Raw genomic sequence first — 25,238 nt, 5'->3', positions numbered from 1 at the left:
GGAGCTGGGCTGGGGCCCGGGTTTGCTCTGCAAGGGGAGCTGATCGTGCAGGAGGGCGGCTGAGGTTACGTCTGGGCTCGGGGGAAAGCGGGTCTGGGAAACAAGCTGGTCAGCCTGGTCTCCTCCTGCCAAGGGATGTGCAGCGATGGTGAGCCTGCTGCTGGCCTGTGGGGCAGTGCATGTGCCCAGGTCTCGTGCTCCCCCCACCCCACCTGCCACGGCTTTGATGCCCACAAGACCGGCTCGCATCCGAGGGGCTTTTTGTTCCGGCTTTAAAATGCTGCGTGAGTCATCGCTTGCTGCCTGCGGCTCCCCCAGCCCTCGCTAGGCACGGGTGTGGGTGGCACCGCGGCGAGCGCCTGTCAGGTTTACTCCCGGCCACTGCTGCACGTGTGGGAGCGGAGGGGACAGGCGGGGGGGGGGGCGTTTGCTCCCCAAAAGATCCCACCTTCGGCCAGTGGCAGTCGGCCGCAGCACCTGTGCCGTGTCTTGGGTGGGAGCAGCATTGCAGGTGCCTGGGGTCGGCTCCTACCCCCTGCCCACCTGGAAGCGCTGCCTTGGAGCGCTTTGCCATGAAGTCTCTGTGCTGCTGCCCTTGCCCCTGGCACCCCGCTCTGCTGCTGGCTCAGGATCCCAGACGGCGCTGCGGAGGCGGCCGGGCAGGGCCTGCGTGCTCAGCGTCAGGTGTGACGATTGCTAAGGTGCCCTCTGCTTTGGCAACGCCATCAACAGGGAAATACCGAGCGCTCGGGCAACGGCTGGCGGGGCTGCAGGTTGCATTCTGCACAGGTGAGCTCACCTGGATGCCGGCACCAGGGGCGGGCTCATCGACAGCTCCCTCAGCCAATGAGACCGGGGGGAGGTGTTGCACCCTGGGTGTTGTTGGCATGCAGAGATCCTCAGGTGGGTGCCTGCCACCGGGCAACTCCTCCCAGGTGCTTTCCCCCAAGGACCCACCTCCTGCCCCAGCCAGCGCTGCCCCAGAGACGCAGCCGGGCTTCCCCGGGGCTTGGCCCCAGGCAGCAGGCAAGGGCCGTTCCTCCCGCGTCATCTCTCTCGGCCTCCGCCGCAGAGTTTTGCAATCGGAGCAACCGGTTTCTCCGCTCCCAGCTCCGGGGCAGAGGTGGGGCTGCTGGTAGTTTCGGGAGGGGGAGGCGGGTCTGGACTGCGTCCAGCTCCGCGCGGAGCGGTTGAGGATACTGGGCACCGGTGCACGATGCTCCGGGATGGGGGTAACCCTGTCGGGGGAGCATCCGCACCGGGGCCTCGCCTGCAGCTGGAGCCCGGGCGCCTTCTGCGCGCGGTGCCATGGGCCTTGCCTGCCGCAGAGGGCGAAGGTCACTCGGTTGCCAGTTTCGGGAGCTCTGCTTCCTCTTCCTCCTCCTGCCCTATTGCCCGCACTCCTGTCCTGCCCTGGCGTCGCAGCGGGCACGGCCGCGTGCCCGGGGGCCGGTGACGGGGGTGGAGGGGCCTGAGCAGCTCCGCGCGACGGGGCTTCGTGCACCTGCTCGGACCCGTGCCCTGGCTGCAGCATTGCTCAGTGGTTAGAGCATCCACCAAAGCGTCAGGCATGCAGGGCCTAGGCTTGCTGCTGACTCAGGCGTCCCTGAGTCACTGTCCCCGCGGCTCTGACGTGGGCGTGCTTCCCACGCCGTGCGCGTGTCGCATGCGTGGAGGAGGCCGGTGCCATGGCAACGGCAAGCATCACAGCTGAGCCGCCGGGACGGCACGTCCCCGCCGAGGGGAGCGTGACATCACTGTGCGCTGGGTGCAGAAGCGCCCGCCGGCCGTGGCAGGAGCCTGTCGAGCACCGGGGCTGGCGGGGGCTCGTGCTTCCCTCTGCAGCCAGCTCGGGCACCGGCGGGGGGAGAAGGGCAGCAGGACCCGGCTGCAGCACTGGAGACCTGGCAGGGGGCTGCAGGGAGCAGCAACAGCCCTTGCAAATAGATCCTCTGGATCAGACCCGCTCCGTGCCCCCAAGCAGAGCGCCTGGTGCACCCCTGGCTCGGGGCACGTCCTAGGCCCCCTCGCCAGGCCGCGCTCCCTCTGTCACCTGTCACCTGCTTGCCTCCTGCATTCCCGGCCGGTGACTGCCAGTCAGCTGATGGAGACGGGCCCCTCCCAGGCTGCCAGCCCTGCTGGTATAAAGCCAGTGGGCTTTGACCCGGGCTGGCAGAGCGTCCCGGGGAAGGGAAGCCTGTTTGCAAGGTGAGCAGCGTGCTTGGGGGTTGCTGTTTGCAGCCCGGGCACAAGGAGCGTGTCACCCGTGGGTGGGCGCTGCGGGCCGGGGGTGCTGAGCAGTGCCGGGAGCTGGGCTTGCCGTGCCTTGCTCCGTGCCTCGCCCGAAACCACAGCCCGCGACGGGGAGGCTGGGGCTTGTTTTGCTCCGACTAGCCCGGGCTGACATCAGGCCGGGCCTTGGACGGCCCCGGGCCGCAGGGGAGGCTCTGGGGAAGGGCGAACCCACAGACGAAGGCTCGTCCCATGCCTGCAAGGATGGCGCTTTCTGTTTTGTGGGCTCTGGAGGTGCCAAAAGCCAAGGTCCCTCCCAGCATCCTTGTGCCCTTGGGGCAGGGGGCTGCAAAGAGGACGGAGCTGGGCTGTGCTCGGTGGGGGCAGATACAGGACAAGGAGCAATGGGCTCAGGTTGGATATTAGGAGAAACTCTCATGAGGAGGGTCACTGGAGGGGTTACGCAGAGCGGTGGTGCAGTCTCCATCCTCGGAGGTGTTTAAGACCTTGGCAGACAAAGCCCTGGCTGGGATGATGGAGTTGGGGCTGGTCCTGCTTGGAGCAGGGGTTGGACTAGATGTGACCCCCGAGGTCCCTGCCAACCCCCCTCCATGAGTCTGCGATCGGTCGTGGCCTGCGCCTGCGTACGGCGGTGGAGCCTGGCCCAGGTGCCCCAGACGGACCCGAGGGAAGCGGAGGAGCCATGGGGAGGGGAGGAGGCATCTCCCCTCCGCAGCCCGGGTGGCTTTGCCTGCAGAGCGGGCTGCAGGGTCAGGTCCGCAGCTCCCCAGGCCGAGCTCAGCACCCTGCCCCGGCTGCTGGAGTAGCCCCCAGCCCGCGGCGCTGCCACGTCTCTGAGTTGTCCGACCGGGACGTGCCATGCCACCGCGCTGTGAACGGGGCAGCGTCGCGGCGTGTCCCCCTGTCACACCGTGGTTTGAGTGAGGGTGTCACCTGGGACGCTCCGCTTCCTGCTCTGCCACAGGGGCCCTGTGGGGCCCTGGTCATGTCACTTAGCTGCTCTCAAGTTCCCGGCTGTAACTGCCCCGCTCTGCTGCCCTAGCGAGATGTTGCCAGCCACGCTGGGCTCGGACCTCGTGGCCTTCAAGGGAGCCACTGCCAAGCACCCAAGGTAGCTGGGCCTGGCTGCAACCTCCCCACCCGCTCCACAGGATGAATCTCCAAGCACGTGGCCTGTCTGCAGCTCGGTGCTGGCACGGTCACTCCGACTAGAGGGTGCAAAGCCTGCGGGTGTGGGGTCTGCAGTCCCTGCAATGTGGGCACACGGGCAGATCTGTGCCTAGAGCGTGTGCTGTGATGGGGGCTGAGCGTGGTGCCCGCCGTGGGCCTGCCGTGTGGCGGGTGCAAGGCAGGGGAGGGGGCTGCCTGGCTGCGCGGGGTCCAGGCTCCCTCCCCGGCGTGCGGACCCTGGTGCCCAGAGGTTACAGACACTCGGGCTTGAGCGGGTGCTTTCCCGGCCCGGGAGCCCCACAGCTGCGGGGAGCAGGCCCGGCACCTGGGCTTAGCCGGTGACAGGGGCACAGAGGCTGCCGTTCATGGAGCACTCATGCCAGCCAGTGCCAGGGGTGGGGCATGGGTCGTGGCCCCGGGGCTGGGTGCCAGCCCGGCTCGGGGAACAATGCACTGCCTGCGGCATCGGCCGAGGCTGCGGGGCACGGCCGGGGGGCCTGTCCTGGGTAGGAGCCTGTGCCGGGACTAGGGGCACCCTGCAGTGCCACGCCGGGCTGAGTCACGCTGCGCCAAGCCACGGGCGTGCACGGCATCACCGGCACCCAACACCTGCGCAGCAAGGCCAGCAGCCGCGCAGGGCACGGCGCAGCACGGAGCCCGAGTCACCTTGGGAGCGGCACGTGGGGAGCGTGTGCGTGCGTGCGTGTGTGTGCATGTGTGAGAGCAAGAGCTAGATGCATGTCTGCGAGAGATCTGTGGGTGCTGTGAGAGACGTGTGTGTCGGTGTGCGAGATGAGACGTGTGTGCGCATGCATGTGAGAGCGATGTGTATGTGTGTGAGAGGCGTGTGTGAGGGAGAGAGCTGTGTTGTGTGAGACGTGTGGGATGGAGATGTATGTGAGAGACGTGCATGTGTGTGTGACAGATATGAGAGGTGTGTGTGAGAGATCAGAGTGTGTGCAAGAGAGTGGTGTGTATGAGAGCTGTGCGTGTGTGACGACTGGGTGTGAGGAGGCAGAGCCGCAGAGTGGCTAACCCCCGTGGCATGCAGGCTCTGTGCTCGGGCGTGTAAAACAGCCTCTGTGGGGCGTGCCAGCCCCCCGGGGGCTCGGTGCCCAATGCCCACCCCCCAGCAGAGCCCAGCCCCCTCCCACGCACCCCTGGAAAGCCGCTGTGGCTGGAATACATGCGTGTGCACACACCAGCCCCAGGTCCAGACATGTGCAGACCCCCACCCCTTCCACCCAGATGCACACCTGCAGGCGTGCACGCACACAGACGTGTCTGCCCGCCACCCCCCCCCCCAGCTCGGGAGCAGGACCCTCACGTCTCCCTGCCGTCCCCCTTTGCAGGAGGCAGCCATGGCCACGCTGTACCCCTCGCTGGAGGACATGAAGGTGGATCAGACCTTGCAGGTAGGTGCCTCGTGCCCAGGGAGGGCTGGTGGGGCCGCGCGGGGCCCCTGCCTGTTTGCAGCCAGCGCAGATGGGCTCCCCGACCCTGAAGGCTGGCTGTCCCCTCCGGCCACCCGGGAAGTTGCCAACCCTGCTTCTCTCTGCACAGAGTCAGGCGAACGCAGCTGCCAGGGCTCCAGCGCCCGCTGCAGAGAAAGCGGCGCTGCCCAACACCGCCGGTAAGTCAGAGCTGGACCCGGCTGGTCCGTGGGCCCCGGGAGGTGCCATCCCAGGCTGGGAACTTTTATTTGCTCCTGTCTGGTGAGGGGGATCGCTTTGCCCTGGGGGAGCAAGGGGTTAATCACATCTGGGTGCCTGGGGGTGGGCTGGGCACTGGCAGCTGGTGCCAGGAGTCCTGGGCAGGGGGCTCAGTGCTCCCACATTAGGGGCTGGGGAGTGGCTGCTACCCCTGCTAAGGGGCGTTACGTGCTGGATGTGGCCATGCAGCCTCCCCCGGGATGCCCGGTCCAGCTCTGTGTGACCCACCTCTGCCCCGCACAGACCCCGCGCCGGTGCTGTACCCCAACCTGGCGGAGCTGGGCACCTACATGGGCCTCTCCCTCGACAGTGAGGAGGTGCAGAAGAACCTGGAGCTGGTGCCAGCCAGCAGCGTGAGTAGGCGCCTGCCGAAAGCGGGCATCCGCGTGCCTATCCGTCCGTCAGTCATGGCTCACGCCCCGGACCCTGCCCACAGGCTGTTGCATTGCTGACACAGCCACCGTGGCCCTGTGCCTGCAGGGATAGCAGGCTCTCCAGTGCAATGCCACCCTTCACCCCTTCGTTCCCAGCCCCGAGCCTGTGCATGGTCCCGGTGGGAAGGAGCTGAGCCTCTGCACTGAATCGTAGCCTCCTGGGCTGATGCACGGCCAGGGCGGCTCGCTCCAGAGTACGCTGCCTGCCCCAAGGACGGGAGCAGGCAGGGGCTGGCTACCACCCCTGGCTACGTGCCACTCTGGCTCACGGCCCATTCTCCCGCAGGCGGTGGCACCAGTCCCTTCTGCCCACGGGCAGGTGGTGGCACCACTGAGCGGTTGCAACCCGGGCATGCGCCGGGCGGAGATCAAGCCGGGCATGCGGGAGATCCACCTGTGCAAGGACGAGCATGGCAAGACTGGGCTGCAACTGAAGAGCGTCGACCAGGTGGGTGCAGGCAGACGGCTGCCTCAGTTTCCCCACTGCACAGCTTAGCTTCCTTCAGTGGGAGGTGTGGCAGAAATGCCACCGTCGGTGCCCCTCTCCAGAGACCTGTCTCAGCCAGCCTGGGAGGCTGGTGTTGAATCCCTCAGGGTGGGGATCTCCCACCTTGTCTGCATGACAAAAGCCTGGCGCCTGGGAGGCGATGCTCTGGTCACCTGGGCAGGGGGGGAAAGACCCGGCCCTGCACGGGCCCAGGTAGCCAGGGATGCTGGGGAGATTGGTCAGCTTGTGGCCAGTATTGGCAGCTTCGACTGGACCGGGCTGCTGAGGTCAGAGAGGTTATTTAAGGGCTCGGTCCAAGAAGAAGGGGCAGTCAGCCATTAGCCATGCGGTCATCCAGGTGAACCTGAGCCTGGCTCTCTCCTCATCACCGCATGCTCCAAGAGTGCCCTGCCTCCAGAGGAACAACAACCACCTCTGGACGATGAGAGTGAGTAAGCTACTAAAGATCCGATTAGATATTTAGTTTCAGTAACTCAGATGCGTTTAAACGGCTACCTCAGCCACCCTGGTTTGCTCTATGGGATTCCTTTGATATTCCTGTAAGATTTCTATGATACTGCTCTACCTTTTACCCTGTTTTCACCCTACCCCTGTAATCAATAAAGTTCTCCTTGTGACCGGTGTGGGAGACTTATTGAGGGGTGGGTCTAAATTATGCCGAGGAGGCCCCTTAGGTCTGCGGACTAAGGGAGGCTTCCTAATCAGCCCCTGACTTGGGGAAGTGCCCCGAGTGCTTGTATTGGGTCTAGCACCCATTGGACGATCAGGCCTGTGTTCTCCAAGGCGCGCAGAGCCAGAAGTGAGTCCAGAGCCTTGGATGGTGGCAGCGGGACCCCAGGCTAGCGGGTGTGCTCCAGGGAAGGGGTCGGCCGGACGGGAGGCACCCTAAGGGAGGCACTCGGAGCCTGGAAGGTGGTCGGGCGCAGGGAGGTGGGCAGCTCAACGCAGGAGCGCCCCCTACTGGCCCGCCACAGGAGGAACCTAGCAAGCATCCTTGTGCATCTGCTGGAGCAGGCTCTGGTGTGCGGCTGGCTCTGGGGTGGAGCACCGAGCCGCTGAGAGGCTGGCATAGGGCCCACTGCTCAGCCAGCAAGTCAGGGTCTGGCTGCTGGGGGTACGAGGGGTCTGGGACCCAGCACCACCGTCTCCTCCTCCCCAGGGTGTGTTCGTGCAGCTGGTGAAGGCCAACTCGCCGGCGTCACTGGTGGGGCTGCGCTTCGGGGACCAGGTGCTGCAGATCGAGGGCAAGGACTGCGCCGGCTGGAGCAGCGACAAGGCGCGCCGGGCCCTCAAGAAGGCCTCGCCCGAGAAGATCGTCATGATCGTGCGGGACAGGTGAGCGGGCTTGTGCCCGGGGTGGCGCGGGGGTCGGGGGTCCTGCCCAACCTGCCCTGTGGGGGTGACATGGCCTCTGCCTGCCCCTCAGGCCCTTCCAGCGCACGGTGACGATGCACAAGGACAGCGCGGGGCACGTCGGCTTCGTGGTCAAAAAAGGGAAGATCGTCTCGCTGGTCAAGGGCAGCTCGGCCGCCCGCAATGGGCTCCTCACCAACCACTACCTCTGCGAGGTCAACGGCCAGAACGTCATCGGGCTCAAGGTAAGGCCTCTTGGGCCCCCGTCCATCCGCGCCATGCTCTGGGGGCAGGACGCTTCCAGTTAGGCTCCTTGCAATTAGCTCTTGGAAAAGCCCCCGGGCAAGTGGCTCCCCATCCCGCCTGGCCCCAGCACCAGGGAGCTGGTATGTGGTGCATTGCAGCGAGCCCCGGGTCTGGTGAGACTGTCCCCCCACGCTCCCCACTGCATGTCAGGGGGGTTTTAAGCCTTGGTCAGAGGCGCTGGTGCTGCTGCAGCCCAGGCTGGGCCAGTGCTCCTCTGGCACCAACCCCACGGGGTCCTGACTGGAGGGTCTGGGCTCAGACCGATGCTGCATTGGGGGCGGGAGGGCATTTTACCCCGTGGTCACATTGGTACGGACTGGGGGAGTTTTGCCTTCCTCTGCAGCGGGGCCACTGACAAAGGGACGTGCGTTTGAATCCTTGCCAGGCAAGGGAGCCTGGAGACTTGGCTGCCGGGCACCTTGTGCTCTAGCTCCTGCCTGGTTCAGGCTAAAACCTAGGAGGGGCATCCTCCCTGCCCCAGCACAAACCCCCTAGTTGCAGGGCTCTGGCTGAGTGATTTTGGGGTGCAGACACGCACAGGTGTCCACGGTGGGCATGCAGCTGCCCTGTCTGCGTGCAGCTTCCTGTGCAGGGAAGCGGTGCAGGGGTAAGAGCATCACTGGGTAAGCGCCAGCCACGGAGGTGCCCCAAGGGGAAGGGTCTGTGACAGCTCCCCGGTCTCCCTCGCTGCAGGACAAGCAGATCACAGACATCCTGGGGACGGCCGGGAACATCATCACCCTCACCATCATCCCCACGGTGATCTACGAGCACATGGTCAAACGGTGAGGACCCCCACGCCCCGGGCTCTGCTGGAGGGCAGCGTGGATGCCGCAGGGCATGCTGCTGCATCCCATAGTGCCCACGGGCATTTCACCCTCTGCACCCCGCATGATACAGCAGGGAGCTGCTTGGGGCTGGGACCGAGCCCCGGGGGCTCAGCATGGGGCCACGAATGAAGGGAGAGGCTGTCAGTCTTCTGCCCCCACCCCACCCCCTGCGCGCACGGCGCCCCTACCCAGAGGGTGCTAACCTGCGTTCCTCCACTGCACTAGGCTGTCGCCCGGAAAGGTGAAGTCCTCCATGGATCGCTCCATTCCTGACCTGTAAAGCCAGGTGCCCTGCTCCGGCGCAAAGACGGACGGCTTGCTTCACCTGGAGACTCGCCGCCCCTCGGCCTGGGCAGGGGAGCGGGGGGAAGGCTGGTGGCCGCCCCGGGGGAGGCTCACAGCGCTCCAGGGAAGGCAAGGCCCTCGGGACCCTGCTGAAAGAGAGACCCCAACGATTTGGGTAGAAACCCAGCCCAGCCTGCCGGCACCCACACTGCTGCTGCGTCCACGCTTCAGGGCAGGGGGGAGCGAGTGCAGATCTCTCCGGCTAGGGGACACGGCTCGGGGCAGCTCTAGGGTGCAGGGCCCCGGCGCCAAGCATTGCACGGACGCCACACGCACGAAGCTTGAGGCCGAACTGGGGACCCGACTCAGGCTGGAAGAAGCCCCTGAGGTGTGCCAGGGGCCCTTTACCTACGGTCAGGGCCGCTGCATCCCATCCCATGCTGCCTTCTTGGTCCCTTCGCCCAGGCAGCGGTCATCACCCCATGCGGTGCAGCATCGAGAAGGCAAAGAAGACCTGAACATGCAGCCCCTCAGGCCCAGAGCCCCCCACTTCCCCCCGGCCCCTGCTGTTCCCCAGCCCCAACCCAGCACCGGGTCCATCCCTGCCCGATCCCTTTGTTCGCCCCGTCTGCGCTGCCACGAACGGGGCTGGGGCTCCACCCCACGCCCAAGGCTGCTGCCCCGCCGGCCGGGACAGCGCCCCGGGGAGACGGCCCCCAGCCCCGAGGGAAAGCAGACACGGCAGAGACCCACTGACGTTTATTGCAGCCACCGACAGACAGATTACAGGACGATGGAAACGAGAGGAGCGGTTACAGCTTGGAACGTCTGTATTTAAAAAATATAAGATCTCGATCTCTCTCTTTCAAACAGAGCCGGACATTGGTTTCCTTGGCCAAGCTTTGGGGAGTCTAACAGACACGCACACGGACCCACGAGTACATTGCACAAGAGGCTCAGCTCACCCCCTTCTCCCCCAAATACTTTATATTACAACACCGAGCCCGAGGTGCCTGGGTCTGCTCTCGCCCCGGGCTGAGCGCCTGCAGCTGTGGGGGCTCGGGACCCTGGAGCAGGGTGTGAGCGAGGGGCGCGTGTGCGAGCCCACCCGCGGGGACATGCAGCAGCTGCCCAGCCCAGGAGCTGGGGCAGCAGCCAGGGGGTGGCAGGGCAACTGGAGACCTCAGCAGAGGGGTCTGCCCTGGGCCGCGTACCCGTGCACCGGTCCCCAGCCGGCCGGCTCCAAGCCTGCACAGAGCACTGCCTTCTCCCCAGGGGGGTGGGCGACGGGGAGGGGAAACACCATCAGTTCAAGTCACTGCAAAAAGAGAAGGGCCCGCTCAACGCGGTGCCTGTGACTCTGTGGGTAGGGCTGCCCGAGGGGCAGCAAGGTGGGTGGGGGCTGCAGCCTGCGTGGGTCCCCAGTTCTGGTCTGAGTGGTTAAAACGCATCTCAGAGGGCTTTCCTGCCACGCCAGCTGGTGCTGAACTGGGCAAAGTGCCCCCCTGCCCACCCCCAGTGCATGCACTGACACCCCGCCCCTGCCAGCAGCACCGGGCTGGCCCGTCGCAGGGCTGGGCAGTGAGCAGCAATGCAGAGAGCTCGAGGTTTTGCAAAGAAAGTGACCGTAGTGCAAAGCAAAGAATGAGCAACACTGAACTTGAGGACAGCTCGCTGCGGGCAGCCCGGGGGGTGCTGCCCAGAGATGGCTCCGGCTGGGGCTCCAGCTCTGGCTGGGGCTCGCGTGAGGTATATCCGGGGTCCCTCGCAGCCGTGGCTGGGTGAGCCCCGTGGGGGCAGAGCAGCAAGGATGAGCAATGCCAAGCAGAGGCACTCCCGGGGTTGCCACGTGCCGTGCGCCCCTTGGGAGGGAGGGTTGTGCGTCCTGCACTTGCCCCCACCCTGCTCAGATAGGCGGGGAGCTGCCTGCTGTGTCTGCCCCAACAGCTGCCCCCTCCCGGGTCTCTCCCGGGTCTCTGGCAGTCCAGTGCCAGTCCTAAAATGCTACTGGAGAGCTACAGCCACCACACGCAGGTGCAGGAGAGGGCCAGGGCCCTGCAAAAACAAGTCCAAGTGCAACACAAGCCCCCTTGGCCAGCTGGCAGGAACCCTCAACTGTCCAGAAGCAGCAAGGGCAAAGGGCTGTGCAGGGTCTACCAGTCCGGACAGGGGTCTGGGATGTCCTCCCCGCTCCACAAAGCCTGTGGCCAGCCATGGCAGGCAGTCCATGCCCTGCTGGCCGGGCATCTGGGTCTGTGCCCCCCCAGGACCCCTCCCTGCCATTGCATAAATAGTCGCAGCGGCTCCGAGCGGGCCAAGGTCCCCTGTCCTGCGAGCGACGTGAAGGAAGGTTCGGTGTGGATGAGATGTACAATCAGTGGTCTGGTGGGCACGAGGCGGGCCACGGAGCGGGCGTGAGGCAGGCAGGCAGGATGGGGGCACGGCTAGGGCTGGGCACCGGCCCCCGGGGTGCTGACGGAGCGGCAGCTGATCTTGCGGATGGAGTGCAAGGCGACGGTGCAGCAGCCGCGCAGCAGCGAGCTGATGTTGTAGATGGGCTGGTCCTGCCGCCGCTGGGTGCGACACAGCCAGGCCACTGTGGGCACGGCCGGCACCACCACGGCCAGCAGGTCCACGATGAAGTGGCGGCTCCAGTAGCTCTTGGGGACCGCAGCCTCCGCGCCGGGTTCAGGGGTCTCCTCCTCCGCGGCGCACAGGATGGTCACAGCCGGACCGGCGGTATGGTGCACGGCGGGGTTGCCACTAGTCAGGCCAGGGCCCGTTTTCCCCTCCGGCATCTCCGCCCCCGCCTCCACGGTCACCACCACGGTCGAGTTGGGGTCCGTGGGCATCAAGTCCATGGTGCCAGCATTGCTCTCGGCCTGAGTCTCTGTGCCGGGCACCGCATCGTCCATCTCCGACACCCAGACGGAGGTGGGGCTGCCCAGGCTGCAGGCCTGGGACTTCATGACCTTCTCCAGGATGGTGTCCAAGTCGGGCTGGTAGTGCACGAAGTCCGTCTGGATGGCCCGCTCCTGGAGGCAGCTGGCTTGCACGCCGGCCTCCACCGCGGTGGGTGTGCCCAGCAGCTTCTCGTAGGTGGAGCTGGTGGGCAGGCGGGAGCCCAGCATGAAGGAGCCGTGCAGGGAAGCCTCCTCCGTGCCGCACTCCACCCCGGATGACAGCAGGCTGCTGGGCTCCAGCAAGTCCGTGCGGCTCAGGGAGTCCTCGGCCGCTGCGAAGCCGCTGTCGCCCACCTCCTCCACTGAGATGGTCTGCGAGCCCCCCACGTTCTTGTCGCCGGCCGCCTGGTCGCTGAGCTTGGTGTAGGTGGAGCTGCGGGTGAGGGAGCGGGCCGGCGAGCCCCCCGCCGACTCCCCGGCCCCGTCCTCCTTGAGCGTGCCGTTCTGCGCGACCTCCATGCTGTGCAGCAGCGTCTCCAGCTTCTTGTTCTGGATGTTGATGTCCACGAAGTACTTCTGCAGACCCTTGTCCTTCTCCAGCAGGTTGTTTTTCACCGTGTCGATCACCTGCTTCAGCTGCTTGATCTCCTTGCGGGCTTCCTTGAGTGCCAGCTGGGCCTCCACGCGGTGGCACTCCTCCTCGATCCAGTCCTCCTGCATCCGCGACAGCTGCGTCTTCAAGTCCTCGATCTCCGCATCCCTGCGCCAGACACACACAGAGACCCGCCGGCTGTCACCGATGGCAGCATCGATGCCAGCCTGTGCCCGGAGGACATGGGAAGGGTCTCTCCAAGGGCAACTCTAAACCCTCCTTGGCACCAGCTCCATCCCCTCCATGAGGGCTGTGGCATGGGGGGGAGAGAGGAGAAGTGGCAGGGATGCCTGCTAAGGGGTCAGGTGGCCTTCGACCTTCGGCCTGAGGCTCTGGCCCAGGTCTCCTGGGGTCAGAGCAGCGGTAAGTCCCGCAGCGGGAAGACCATGGAAGCTCCTGCAGCCTGCAGGGATGCTTTGGAGGAAAGGAGGGGAGACAGACACATTGTGGACATGCCTGCCTCTTCCAGCCAGAACATGGGCACCAGATAACAAAACCCTTGGGCTCCAGGTTCATGCCCCAGGTGCCTTCCCTAGCACCCATGGAGAGGCATCCAGCATCTCTCCACTGCATGGCCTGAGTCCGGCGCTGAGGCCTGGTCCCAGGTGGCCGCATGCCCAGGTGGGGTCTGTGCTGAGGTCCAGATCAGCCCTGCTCCTCGCCCCCCGTGCTGGGACCCGCTCGCTCCCCTGCCCCAGCGCTCGCCTGTCCTGCAGCCTGTCCTGGGTGTCCTTCAGCCGCGCCTTGAGGTGCCGGATGCAGACTTCCTTCTGCTGCAGCGGGGTCAGGTACTGCTCGGGTGTCGGGGGCTTGATCCCATGGTTATCGCTGCACAGCGTGTACTTGACTGGACGCCTGCAAAGACAAGGCGGTCAGCAGGCCCAGAGAGCAGAGCAGCTCATGTTGCTCCTGCCAGAGACCTGCCTGGTTCCCAGCCCCCTCCGGGGTCAGACGCGCCCGGGCAGCTCGGACCATCATGCCGAGACCGTCTCAGATCGGCTGCAGCCCCGTGGCCATCAGGTGCAGACAGGGATCAGCCCCAGCCGGCTGCAGTCAGTGAGAGCACAGACCCGGGGCTGAGTGCATGGCAGGATTGAAGCACCTGGGAAAAGCCAGGTGCTGGCTGGAAAGCCCGAGCCCTGGGGTCTGGGACGGTGGCAGCCTGGATGCTTTGTGGTGGGCAGCAAGGGTGAAGGGGCTGTCCCTGGCTTGGAGCCTGGGAGGACAGGGCACAGGCTGCAGGCAAGGGCATTGCCACAGCCATGCGAGGACCTTGGCTGGGTCACGGGTCCATCACTGCAGCAAGCAGCAGATGCACTCAGACACGGACAGCTGGACGCACGCCCGGGCAGAGCCCCCTGTTTCATAGGTGTTAGGGGCTGGAAGGGACCTTACAGATCATGCCCGTGGAGCGACCAAAAAACCAAACTCCAGACACAGCCCTTGACCCCCCTGCATGCAGGCCAGGCTGTTCCCACAGTGCTCTCATCCCGAAGGAGCTGGAAGGGTTTCACGGGGGGAAGCACGGCACACGGCACAACGAGGGGAGCGGTGGAGACAAAGGGACCAGGGCTTAGGGGCTGCAGGGGGGAAGGATGGGGATGGACACCAAAAGGCAACACCTTTCCCTACCCAGCACCAGCAAATCTCATCATCCCGGGGCTCCGAGCAGGCCCAAAGGTGCAGCCTGGCTGGCTGGCTCATGCCTGGCTCCTACCACAGCAGCATGGGGCAACCCTGCCAGGATCGGGACCCGCAGGGGAAGGGGCTCTGGCTTACCGCTCCCACTGGGGACCGCTGTCCCCTGCCAGCAAAGCCAGTGCCCTGCATGGGGCAGCTGAGACTGGCAAGGCGGCACTGGGGACAGGCAATATCCAGCAAGATCCCCCTTGCCTCGTGGACACACCATGGGTTGCAAACCGGCCTCTCCTGCATGTGCTGGCACACGTGTGTGCGTTCCTTGCTGCGGAGCGAATTTGCCCCGAGGTAAAATCCGGGGCAAACGGCTCCGCAGCAATGGGGTGGTGCCCGGTTACCTGGGGGTGGGGCTGCTGTCGCTGCCCTTGCAAGAGCCCGAGTTGCTGCTGCTGCTCAGTGAGGAGGTGCCGTAGGTGTCCCGCATGCTCACGGGCGGGGAGGGGCGCCTGGAGGCAGGAAGAAGAGGCTGTTTCTCAGTCGGAGTGGCCGGGGGCGCCGAGGATTTAAAGAACGAGGCCAAGCCACTCCTGCCATACACCCCGCGGCTTCCGCACCACCAGGCACACGGACGCACAGGACAGAAGGACAAAACAAACAGCGGGGATCAAAATGAAACGGCGCCAGGCTGTCTGGACACAGGTTATTGCAACAGGACGCCCCTCCCCGGGCTTCCCTGGCATCACATGCATCTCCCCATGGCAGCCCCAGCATGGCGGCCACCGCTGGAGGGGCAAGGACAGGCCACGCTCAGCTCCTGGGGTGCCCTGCTTGCCCCCCCCAACTGCACACACCCCCTTCCCGGGCCAGGAGCAAATGCTGCCCCTGCCTATAGCCAGGAACTGCAGCAGGATCAGTACTTGCAAGGGGTAAATGTCCCCGAGCTCTGCTGCTACCCCAGCCCAGCAGCTCCCTCCCACCCATGGCTGGGGATACAGATGTGCATCAGTGCTTCCAGCCCAAGATAAGCCCAACGCCAGCAAGTGCAGCAGAAGGACACGGCCGAAGCAGTTATCATACGGGCAACTGCTCCATCCCACAGCCCTGGAGACAGCGTGCCCAGCCCCAGTGCCCAGTCTGTCCACCCATCACAGGGGAGAGTCCTGGGGCTCTGGCAGGGTGCTGCCCCCGCGGGGAGAGAAGCGCAGGCATATTCACCTTCGAGATCCAGTGGAAGGTCGTCTGCTGTTGGGCAGGGACATAGCAGAGGCGCGGCTGGTCCTGGCCGTGGGGAGAAGTGGCACACCGGCTAGACGGGGAGAGAGGACACAGTGTGAGCACGGCAGCAGGACGAGCGATGTGGTGGCACTGGAAGGGGGTCCTGGCCGCAGGGCTCCTGCGATGCCACGTGCAGCACCGAGCACAGGACAGCCCCGGTGCCAGAGTAGAGACTGGCACGGGAGGTGCACGGGGAAGTCTGTGGTGCCCGATGGGCTCTGTGGGCAGTCAGCAGGGGAATGCAGAGGGTTTATAGGAGGGGGCACGATGTGTTTGCAGGGTCAGGGTGGGAGGTCCTGGGTCCTTAGTAGTTCCCTGGGTCCAGGCCTGAGCCTTGCTTGTCCCCATGACATCTCTACCTCCCTCCCGCAGTCTTGCATCTCTTCCTCACCCTGGGGAAGCCCAAAGGGGTCTAGACTGACCCCCTCCTCAGCACCTGGGGATGCTGGGCTGGAAGGAGCCCCCCAGTGCCATGCCCTGTCAGCCACAGGACGCAGGGGGTTCATAGTGGCAGCAAGGAAAGGCAGGACTTTCACCTGCCCTGGGTCTCCCCCTCCAAGCTCTGAACGTGGGGGTCCAGCCAGTCCCCTGGGGGGCAAAGCTTTTCACCCCCTGCCCCTGGCTTGACTTGTCCTCCCACCTACCTTCCCTCCCAGTTGCAAGCATGCAACGTGGGCATGCACTCTCCATCCCGTGCGTCCCCCACCTTGCAGAGACCCAGGGCTCTCCAGCCAGGCTTCCTTCCAGCAGGTTGGATTTTAATCGGCTGCAATAAATCGTCGCTCTCTAGGAATCCACTGGCTACTTCCCCCTCCGCAAGGCTCCTGCGCCAGGTGAGGCCACGCCAGGCAAGAAGGCAGAAGACGAGATCCTCAGGGGTTACAAAGCCACGGTGACGGGCAGAAGTGCACCTCGCACTAGCATGAGCATGCATAATTACTGCCATTAGGGCTACGGTAAATATTTATAGGCATAAGGAAAGCTTTCCACGAGGGCAGCAGGAAATCCAAGAGGAGCTGGCCGCAGCCCAGGTGGGGAGACCGCTCCGGGGCCCAGATCCTCGCTGTGAACGGGGAGCCTTCCCCACGCAGAAGAAACCAGACGTCTGCTCTGAACTGCAAGGGCAAGACTGGGGGCTCTGCACGCGCTTGTGCTTCCAGGCAAGGCTTTGCACCCCGCCGAGGCTCGTTTTCGCTGCATTTCCCAGAGCCCCTGAGGCTCTCTGCAAGCATCCGCCCCTTGACTTTCCTCAGCCGAGCACTCGACTCTGCCTGGAGCACGTCCTCCTTGCAAATGCCGGGCGTTTCTGGTGGCAGCTTGCATGAAAGACGTTTTATTGTCACCGTGGCACGGAGCCCAAGCACAGCGGGCCGCAGCCACTGCTCTGTCAGACACCAGCACAAGGGCCAGGGAGGGAGTGGAGAGGGTTCAAAGAGCCAGAGCCACCTCCGCGGATGCTGAGTGCCCACGATGCCAGCCAGGGACACTCGGGGGGGGGGGGACCGAGCGCGGTGGCAGAGATCTGAGAGGGGCAGAAGGAGCCGCAGAGCAAGGGGGCAGAGAAGGGACGCAGCCGGACACAGGCGTAGTCCGAGGACTCACCCGCCCCAGAGCCAGAGGTCTTGGGGAAGGAGCCAACGGTGGCACCGCAGCCTCTTGCACCCACCCAGCTAGGACGGTGGCACCTGAAATGAACTCTTTAAAAGATGCACGTTTGTGTCTCTGCTGCACGGCCTGGACCGGACGCCACAAGGTCTCAGTCGTGCAGCCAGCGAGGCTACCAGCCCCGTCCTGGCACCCAGAAGGCAGGGCCCTGCAAGACACCAGCCTGTCCACCCACCTGCTGACTCCGTCCAGTGCACGTCCAGGCTGCCGGGCATCGAGTGCAGCTGTGCTGCATGGCCCCGCGGGCTCCGAAAGCGCAGGAGCTGATTGCTTCGGGAAGCTGGATCCTCCCCTGCTCATGGACCGTTTCCAAATTGGGGCCCAGACGCACGGGGATCTGAGCAGCCGGCCTCTGCCTTCTCCGCTGCTACCTGGAGACCTGAGAAGATGCATTTCTTGCAAGCATCCCAACGTGGGGCTTTGGGGGCGTCGTGCTGGAGCCGGGAAGTGCCGTAGCCAAGAGGACTCGCAACAACTTTAGGAGTTGCGCAGTTTCCATACTCTTCTCTGCTCCAGGTCTTGTTCCTCTGCGAGCCACCCTAAAATGCATGCCTTGTGGGGACGGGAGAATGCCGGCCTGGGCTTGGGACGCACCTGCCGATGCGGCACTGAACTCCTTGTTGCATCCATGAGAAAGGATGCCCTCTCCTCGTGCCCCTGGTGACCCAACAGTGGCTGGAACCAGATGCCCGGCCAGGCCCCTGCCCGCCCTCTCCGGCACCGGCTACCAGCACCGCACAAAAATCAGAGCAGGCCTCTGGTTTGCTGAAAGTCATTTGAAGAGGTTGTCACGGCAACCAGGAGGAGGTTTAAGGGATCACAAATCATCTTATCCTGCTGCAGAGAGACCAGGAATGGAGCCCGCTACCCGACCCGACCCGACCCCCAGAAGAAGGAGCTGATGCAAGTCAGGTGTGAACTTCAAGGTGGCTGAGGCTGGGTGGAAACAGATGCCACGACATGCATGGCAGACCGGGGCCGAGCTGGGTGACCGGCGTGCTGCAGGGTCACGGATGCATGGGGAGGATTGGATCTCAGCACCCTTGCACTGGGCTGCTGATGTCCTATTTCGGTTCGCTCCATCCCGGGAGGCTCCAAGGCCACCAGTCCATCACGCCAGCCCGGTCCCGCGATGGGGAAGGCTGTCTGTCCCAACCACGAGCCACCAGCTAAGCGAGCCGTGCTCACAGGTAAGAAACTACTGCTGCAGCCATGTGAGAGAGTGGTTCGACTTGCTCGGGTTGACCCCCAGGCCTGCCGGTGCCGAACAACACCCAGCACAGCCCAAAGGCACCAAAATGAGGCTCTCCCCGCAATTCGAGCTCTCAGATAACTGACGTGCCCCAAGTAGCAGAGAGGAACGCGACCGCGCCGTGAAACGTGGCTGAAGAAAGAGCCTCCAGGTGACATTCAGAGCAGAAACTTTCTGGTCATCGGGCTGGGATGAAAAGGAGGGTGATAATTCCTGGCGTGGGGTCCCCACGGGGCGGGCTGCATGGTGGAAGGTCCGAATAGCCCGAATCCATCACCGGGATCCAGTCTGCCGAGACGGGCACCCTTCCACAGCCACGCTCACAAGCCCCCACGCCAAGCGAACAGAGGGAAACTCTGGTCAAAACTGCCTCACGGCGTGCCGGAGGGCTGGGGGCACAGGGCCATTTACAGTGGATCATCTCAGGCTTGCATTGGCGTTACGTTTCCAATCGCAGTGCTGGTAACATCCCCTGGCACCCAACTGTGGCTGTGGGAGGGACTGGGTGCTGCCAAGATGGAAGGAGAGGGAGACTGGTGCTGTTTCCATGTCATTTCCATTAGTCACTGGTTCTTACCAAGTGCCCCTATCCCATCCTCAGGTCTTTTTGCCCCAAAAGTTGGACTTGTGCCGTCTGTTCTGTGGGTTTCGAGCGTGTCCGAGTGGAGCATCCACAGCCTCTTCCCTGCTGTCTACCAACGGAGCCGCTACTGAACAGCGTGAAGTTGGCCGTTGTCGCCAGAGTATCTTGCCCTCCTGCAGCCGTCACACTCGGTCGGTTTGGCCCCTTTGCTCGAGGGCACAGGAGTCGGGTTGTACAAAAGCCTCAAGATTTGTCGCTACCTCCCCATGGACGACGGGGAGTGACCCTGCTCCTCTTCCTGATTTGAGGTCAGATGCCAAAATCTAGGACAGCAGGTTTCCAGCATCTGCCAGCACATCGTGGAGCACCCTTATCACCCCAAGGGAGGTAGGAACAGCCCCACTGATTATAAAATCACAGAAAAATCACAGAGCTCTGCACAAGGCATTGTAGCAACCAAGAAGAAACAAGAAAACCTGGCAACCTCCATCCAAAACCCTCCCAGATGTTACAGTGGAGAAGGTGCAGGAGCAGAGCCCTATTCAAATGCCATGGCAGTAGCATGCTGCCATCTGGGATGGGTTTGGGGCACCCCAACTAGGATCTCTCCAAAGCAAGGAGAGGCTCTGAAATGGGTCAAGACATTTGCCAGAGGCAAAAGAGACCTCCCCTGTGAAGAGGATCTTGGCAGACCTTCGAGCTGCCTGCCTGGTTCCCCTTTAATACCCATAAGAGCATTTCATTCTGCTGCGGACTCAGCGAACGACACGGGGTGTTTATGTGGGACGTGAAGAGCTGCAGTAAAAAAACCAAAGCCAACCAAAGACAACTCCTGAGAAAGGGCAGGTCCATCTCAGGCATCAGGGAAAAGCTGATCTCAAACTGCTGGGAGGTAGGGAAGCACCTTCTTCCTCAAGAACAAGCCGCTGCTGGGCACAGTTCGGGGCCTGGCAATCTGGGGATGCAACAGAGCAAGCAAGCGCCTAATAGCATTTATCTGTCACGGTGATGCTGGAGGCGTCTCTGGGAACAAAATAAAGGTGGCCCTGGAGATGCTGAGGAAGGCGAGGAAATCCCCTGGAAAAGCTGTCATGGCAATGCCGTATCGCCACGGGGCCTCGGCTCTCTGCTGCGTCCTTGCAGGCTGCAGACACGGGGAGGAAGAGCACGGAGGAACCAGCTGAACTTCTATGACAGCAGCAACAGCGTGGTGGTGAGGGCAACTCATTGGGTTTCCATGAGCCTGAGTTCAAATCCTGCTCTGGGTTTGGGCCAAAGGCTGGTCCCAATCCACCCACAGCTGTGACAGGGCTTGGGGAACCCAAAGCAGCTGGGCGTGTGGCTAGCCACATCAGTCCCTTGGGTGCCGCTGGCTGCAGACCTGCCTCTGCCGTGCTGGGGGGATGCCCCCTGGGGCTCAGAAAGACCCGCAACCCTTTGACGTGGCAGCAGCACCAGGGATACCTGCCTGGGCACAACCAGGTTTCAGACCCGGCAGCACAGAGCATGCGAACGGAGCATTTCTACTTAACCCTCTATGCCCAGCTCCTCAGGAGAGTCCCCGGCATCCCTCATCCCCAGGTCGCTCAAAGTGGGAGCTGGGATATTCTCTTAGAACGCGTGGGTACATGGGAGAGGCCCAGCGGATTTGGGTCTGAAATGGCTATTAAAAAAACCAAAACAACCCAATGCAGTTTTTGAGAGGCTTTGCTATGCTGCTGTAGGTTATGCTTCGTGTTAAAAAGAAGACATCTCCCCAAAGCCCCCTCGGACCTGATTTGGGGCTGGATGTTAAATCCCCATATATCAGCATTGCAAGCAGCAACATATTCAGGGGAAGGCAGCACAGATGTTAGAGCCAGCGTCCTGCAAACACGGCTGAACGCAGAGGCTGCCTGGGTAGGGCCTCTAGAGAGACCGGACCCTGGCTTTGGGGCTCTCCAAATTTCCATCCACCTATCTTCAGCTGCCAGGTGCCCAGCCCTGGCTGACACAGGGTGGCACAAGGACCTGAAGGTGGGCTCTCCTGTGCCTCTAGACAGCGGCTTGGCAAAGGCCTGGCTCCTTTGGTCTGAAACCAGACATTTACGGTGCAACCGCCAACACTGCCCGAGACCGGTGGATCTCAGCCAGGAGCTGAGTTTGCCCTGGATGGAAGTGCCGGTCTTGGGTTTGTTGCTTAAAACCAAGTTCCTTGCAGCTGCTAAATACTTGGCTGCTTCTACCTCAGGTCCCAGTTAAAATGCCAGCCTTGGAAGCACCTCTCTTCATCACTTGGGTGGCCACCTTGAACTGCCAGCTGCAGGACGACCCGATAACCCCAGTCCCCGTCCTCAGACAGATGGACCTTTGCCTGGGAGAGGGGTAGCTCGAGTATCCACGGACAGACATCGAGCAGGGCAGCATCGGTCAGCCTCCGGGTGCTGTCGCAAGCACCAGGACTCTGCCTCGCCTGCCGTGCTCCAGCCCAGGGTTAGCAGCAGGAACGAGCCCTGCTGTGGGAATGGGGATTCATGCTTTCCCCCCTCCTCCTGCAACAGGTGTTGGTCAAGCACAGAATTTATATAGTTTTTTACACATCTGATTTTAGGGAGGGGATGGCAGGACCCAGAGCCTGCAAGCAATTCCCTCCGCTGACAGCAACAGATTTATCCTGGGGGGCTCCTTGGCTTCAGGCTCTTCCAGGGCCTTGTATCAGAAGCGTTCGCCACCGCAGGCTCCGGGGACATCGAGAAGGGCTTGGGCAAGCCCTGTTGAGGGCTGCAGCACGGCATTCAAAGCAGGGCGGGCAAAGCCTTTCCTGGGGTGGGGGAGCCTGGCTCTGCAGGGACCATCAGGGCTGCTGCTTTTGGGAGTCGCCCCAGCAGCTGAAGCCGTCTCTGCCAAAGGCGTCGTGACACAGGTAGCGAAACAGGATTATTTTTACTCGCTGCGAAACGCTGAGCTTGCAGCTGAGATCCTGTCGGAGAGACAGAGGCCGACAGGGAATAGCAGGGCAGGGCTGAGCAGCTTTTCCAAACGGCTCTGGACCCGAGGGCGGGAGGACTGGGAACCCAAAAGGAAGGCAGCACTTGGTGGTGGGTCAAGAAAGCTTCGCTGCAAGCCCTCCAAGAGGACTGGGAAACACGGTGCGAGAGCCCATCTCTTGCCTCTTCCCCCTGGGCACACAGAGGCCCAGTTCACCCACTCCTCCCAGTGCTACTCTGCAGGGATACTCTCCGGAAAGCCGCCCCCCAGCTCTGCTGGGTCCTTGTTTCCTAGCCTGGTCCACAATGCAGTCCCCGAGGGCCCCAATCCTGACACGGGCAAACGGCGGGAGCGGAAAGATGACAGGATTTCTTGGGACCCAGCCCCAAGCACTTAGACCAGACCCAGATGCCATGGCCGACCCCAGCCCAGTGCTTGGCCGAGCGTGGCGGGGGCAAGGTTTGGGACCGAAGAGCGGAGAGACGAGATTCTGCCGGGGTAACGGGAAGAGAAACCCGCCCACCACGGGGGCAGGCCAAAGCCCCCAAATATCAGCAGGAGCTCCACCCCACCCCACCCTACCCCACCCCGGGATCACTCGAGGCCCCTTTCTGCTGCTTGCATAAAACCAGGGCAGCCGTCTGCGCTGCTCCCTGGAAACGGAGGCATCGCTCCCTGCCGAGCTCAAGATGGAGACCCTCGAGGACTGGGGAGCAACCCCCGAGACGTGGAAAGAGGTTCTTTGCACCCTCTGGAGCAAGGTCATTCCTCCAGCTGGGCATGACCCGCGGCGGCGGTGCTGTGCCGGCTTGACAAATGCACAGCAGCAGATTGCTTGGCAATGGCCAGGCGGCACTGACCTTGGGTGGGGAGAGACCGAAAGCAGCACGCTCGTCTGTCTGGCCCAGCCGGGAGCGAGGCGGGGGCAGCATCCCCTTTTAGCTGCAGTGCAAACATCACCGAATAACAAACCCTCCAGCGGCCTGGCCGGCCCTGCCCAGGCGAGGAGTCCAGGACCGGTACTGGACACCGGTGCACCCAGGCGTGGTGCCGGCGTGACCCCAGCCTCTCCCCAGCGTGCCACAGCCTCACCAGCGCCTGCTGCTTCTCACTGCGGAGCCGCAGCTCCTTGCAGAAGGGGGGAGGCAGGGAAGGAAAAGGGGGGGGATTGTGCTAAATCACATGCATTAGCCGTAAGTTTTAGTTCTGGAGCGGATGGACATGAGTCACATTTAACCCCTGCCGCCCCGCGTGCTGCACCGCAGCCTCGCCCAGCCCCAGGGTGACGCAGCATTTCCCCGGGTGCCGCTGGTACCCGCCCGGGGGTGCCCGGCGGTGCTCACCTGGGGGTGCCCAGCGGGGCCCGGCGGAGCTGGCCTCTTCCTTGAGGCAATGCAGCAGCACTGCGGTATTGCAGCAGGCAGCCGGCTGGCTCAGCACCCTGGCAGCGAGCAGGGGAGGAGAGCGGGTTACAGCCGGCCCCTCTGCATGCTTGCACCCCCCTGCCCCTCTGCCTCCCTCCGTGCCCTCCATCACCTGCTCCAGCTGCCATGCTGCCAGGATGCTCCGGGCCGGCGGGGCTGGCGCTGCTGGGCAGGGCTGTGCCCGCCTGCAGCTGCGTAGTGGGGCCTGGAAGCGGGGGGAGGAGTGGGACCCACCCCGGGGCATCCCGGCCCTGCAGCCCCGACCCCAGGAGGATGCCTCCAGCCCTGGGAAGGGCTTAGCAGCTTACAGCGTGGGGCTCCGGCGGCAGCAGGGAGGCAGCGGGCAGCTCCATCAGCAGCGGGGGCCGGCGGCAGCGGCTGGCAGGCGAACAAAGAAGGGGGGAGAGGGGGGGGGAAATTAAAAAAAAGCCACCCGGAAAATGTCACACACGCCAGCAGAGTTTCTATAGCAACGTGCATCCAGAAGCATCCCCCGGGGCTGAACGCATCTTACCTGCCGCGGGGAGAGATGCATGGCTGGGGATGCTCGGGCTCGGCCCTTCCTGTGCCCCCAGGACCGGGCTGCTCCGGGGAAGGGGACGAGGGACCCCCGTGCCCGGGAGAGCCCCTTCCCGGCAGCTGGGAGCGCTGCACTGGTTCCCAGGCCCCACCCTGCGCAGTCCTGGATGCTGCTCTGCACGTCTGAACGCAGGAGTTTTGCCATCTGGGCCCTGCATGGAGATGCAGGCAGCTCCGGGGCTGGCTTGAAACATGCCGTGGATTCAAAACCTGCAGGATTGAAACATAACTGCATGAAGCAATGCCTGGGGGCTTGGAAATAGCCCACGTTTGTGGACAGGGGATGCCCCCTCTTCTCCTGTAATAGGGAAAAGGCAAACTAGGTTCTTTGGCTAGATACTAGCCAACTAAAGAGTTGGGAAAATTGTTCTTTGCAAGCTTTCGGTACAAACACCCTTCGTCAGGCACAAGGAGCATCTTTGGCATCTTTGTGGACACTGGAGATGCAGATTCCTTCGTCTGCTATCTCCGTATCCAAGCTCCTGCTATTCCTCACGCTATCCCGCATAGGTTTCCTTTGATATGTATAAATATGTGACTGCTCCCTAAATTATTTAGCACGCAGGCATCTCCTTTAAAACAAACAGAACGAGAGCTGCAAATATTGCATTTGCTCAACTAATCAGAGTTCCCTAATCACTCCACAACTGCAAAACACATTCATTAACTCCCCAATGTGTGCTGTTTTACATGCACCACAAAACTCAGCCCACTGGTAAGAACATCATGGTGTTGTAATAGTGCAGGTCCTGGGAAAGTCTAGATCTGATCTCTCTAAGTATCTGAGCCCTCTCCTTCCCTGTTGCATCAAAGCTCCCTGCTGTTCCCGGGTCCTGCATCTCTGGCCCTAATTTTTCTCCTCGGAGACTCATTTTCTCTGTTTATGTGACACCCTGCATGCCTCTGCCCTCAGCCTCCCATAGTAAGGGCTCCATTTATAGGTATTTTACAGTAATAAAATATCTATAAAACAGGCTGTAAGGGTTTTACAGAGGTATTGCCATGAAGCTTTTTCAGATGCAGTTAACTTTCCCCCAGTTACATAAGATAGCAAATAAAAGGGCTCTGGAAATGAAGGCGTACTTTTTGATTTGGTTTGGTTTGGCTTTTTAATGGCTGGCCCTGTCACTAGCTTGCTCTCTGCATTTTGAAAACCCAGCTCTTCCTTCACCACAAATTGATACTCAGACTCTTAAATGAATGAACTGGCCAGCCCTCAAAGAGAAGAGGGGCGGGGAAAAAACCCAGTCTTAATCACAATCCCAGGCCAAGCCAAGTTGGGATGACACGTCTCCTGCTGATTTCACGAGTAGAAAAATTTTGCTTCTTCTAGAAAGGAAGATTTGGGTCTCTTAGGTCCCAGAAAAACCTGGGGCTGTGTTTTTCACAGAGAGTAATCTGACAATTGATCTGGAATACCTGAAACGACTTAAGGTATAATGTTATTAG

General features: G+C 62.8%; 2 protein-coding genes across 2 annotated transcripts; one reads left to right on the top strand and one right to left on the bottom strand.

Annotated features, from left to right (window-relative positions):
• The first annotated feature begins 1,700 nt into the window (after window positions 1–1,700).
• SDCBP2 (syndecan binding protein 2) lies at window positions 1,701–9,721 on the top strand. The gene is made up of 9 exons (XM_014608809.3): window positions 1,701–2,208; window positions 4,776–4,838; window positions 4,987–5,056; window positions 5,379–5,488; window positions 5,856–6,017; window positions 7,237–7,412; window positions 7,504–7,675; window positions 8,430–8,521; window positions 8,792–9,721. Exons 2-9 carry the CDS (start codon window positions 4,785–4,787, stop codon window positions 8,844–8,846), a joined length of 891 nt encoding a protein of 296 aa, XP_014464295.1. The 5' UTR covers window positions 1,701–2,208; window positions 4,776–4,784; the 3' UTR covers window positions 8,847–9,721.
• On the bottom strand, window positions 9,598–23,580 carry SNPH (syntaphilin). Its single transcript, XM_019483760.2, has 6 exons — window positions 23,323–23,580; window positions 23,130–23,227; window positions 15,260–15,350; window positions 14,443–14,550; window positions 13,112–13,261; window positions 9,598–12,514 (listed from the first exon to the last, which is right to left on the bottom strand). The coding sequence occupies exons 3-6, from the start codon at window positions 15,301–15,303 to the stop codon at window positions 11,296–11,298; spliced, it is 1,521 nt and encodes a 506-aa protein (XP_019339305.2). The 5' UTR covers window positions 15,304–15,350; window positions 23,130–23,227; window positions 23,323–23,580; the 3' UTR covers window positions 9,598–11,295.
• Window positions 23,581–25,238: the final 1,658 nt, after the last annotated feature.

Source organism: Alligator mississippiensis, chromosome 9, assembly GCF_030867095.1.
Source record: "Alligator mississippiensis isolate rAllMis1 chromosome 9, rAllMis1, whole genome shotgun sequence".
Lineage (NCBI taxonomy): Eukaryota > Metazoa > Chordata > Crocodylia > Alligatoridae > Alligator > Alligator mississippiensis.
The sequence above is the reverse complement of the archived record's forward strand: the minus strand, read 5'-3'. Positions and strand labels throughout refer to the sequence as shown.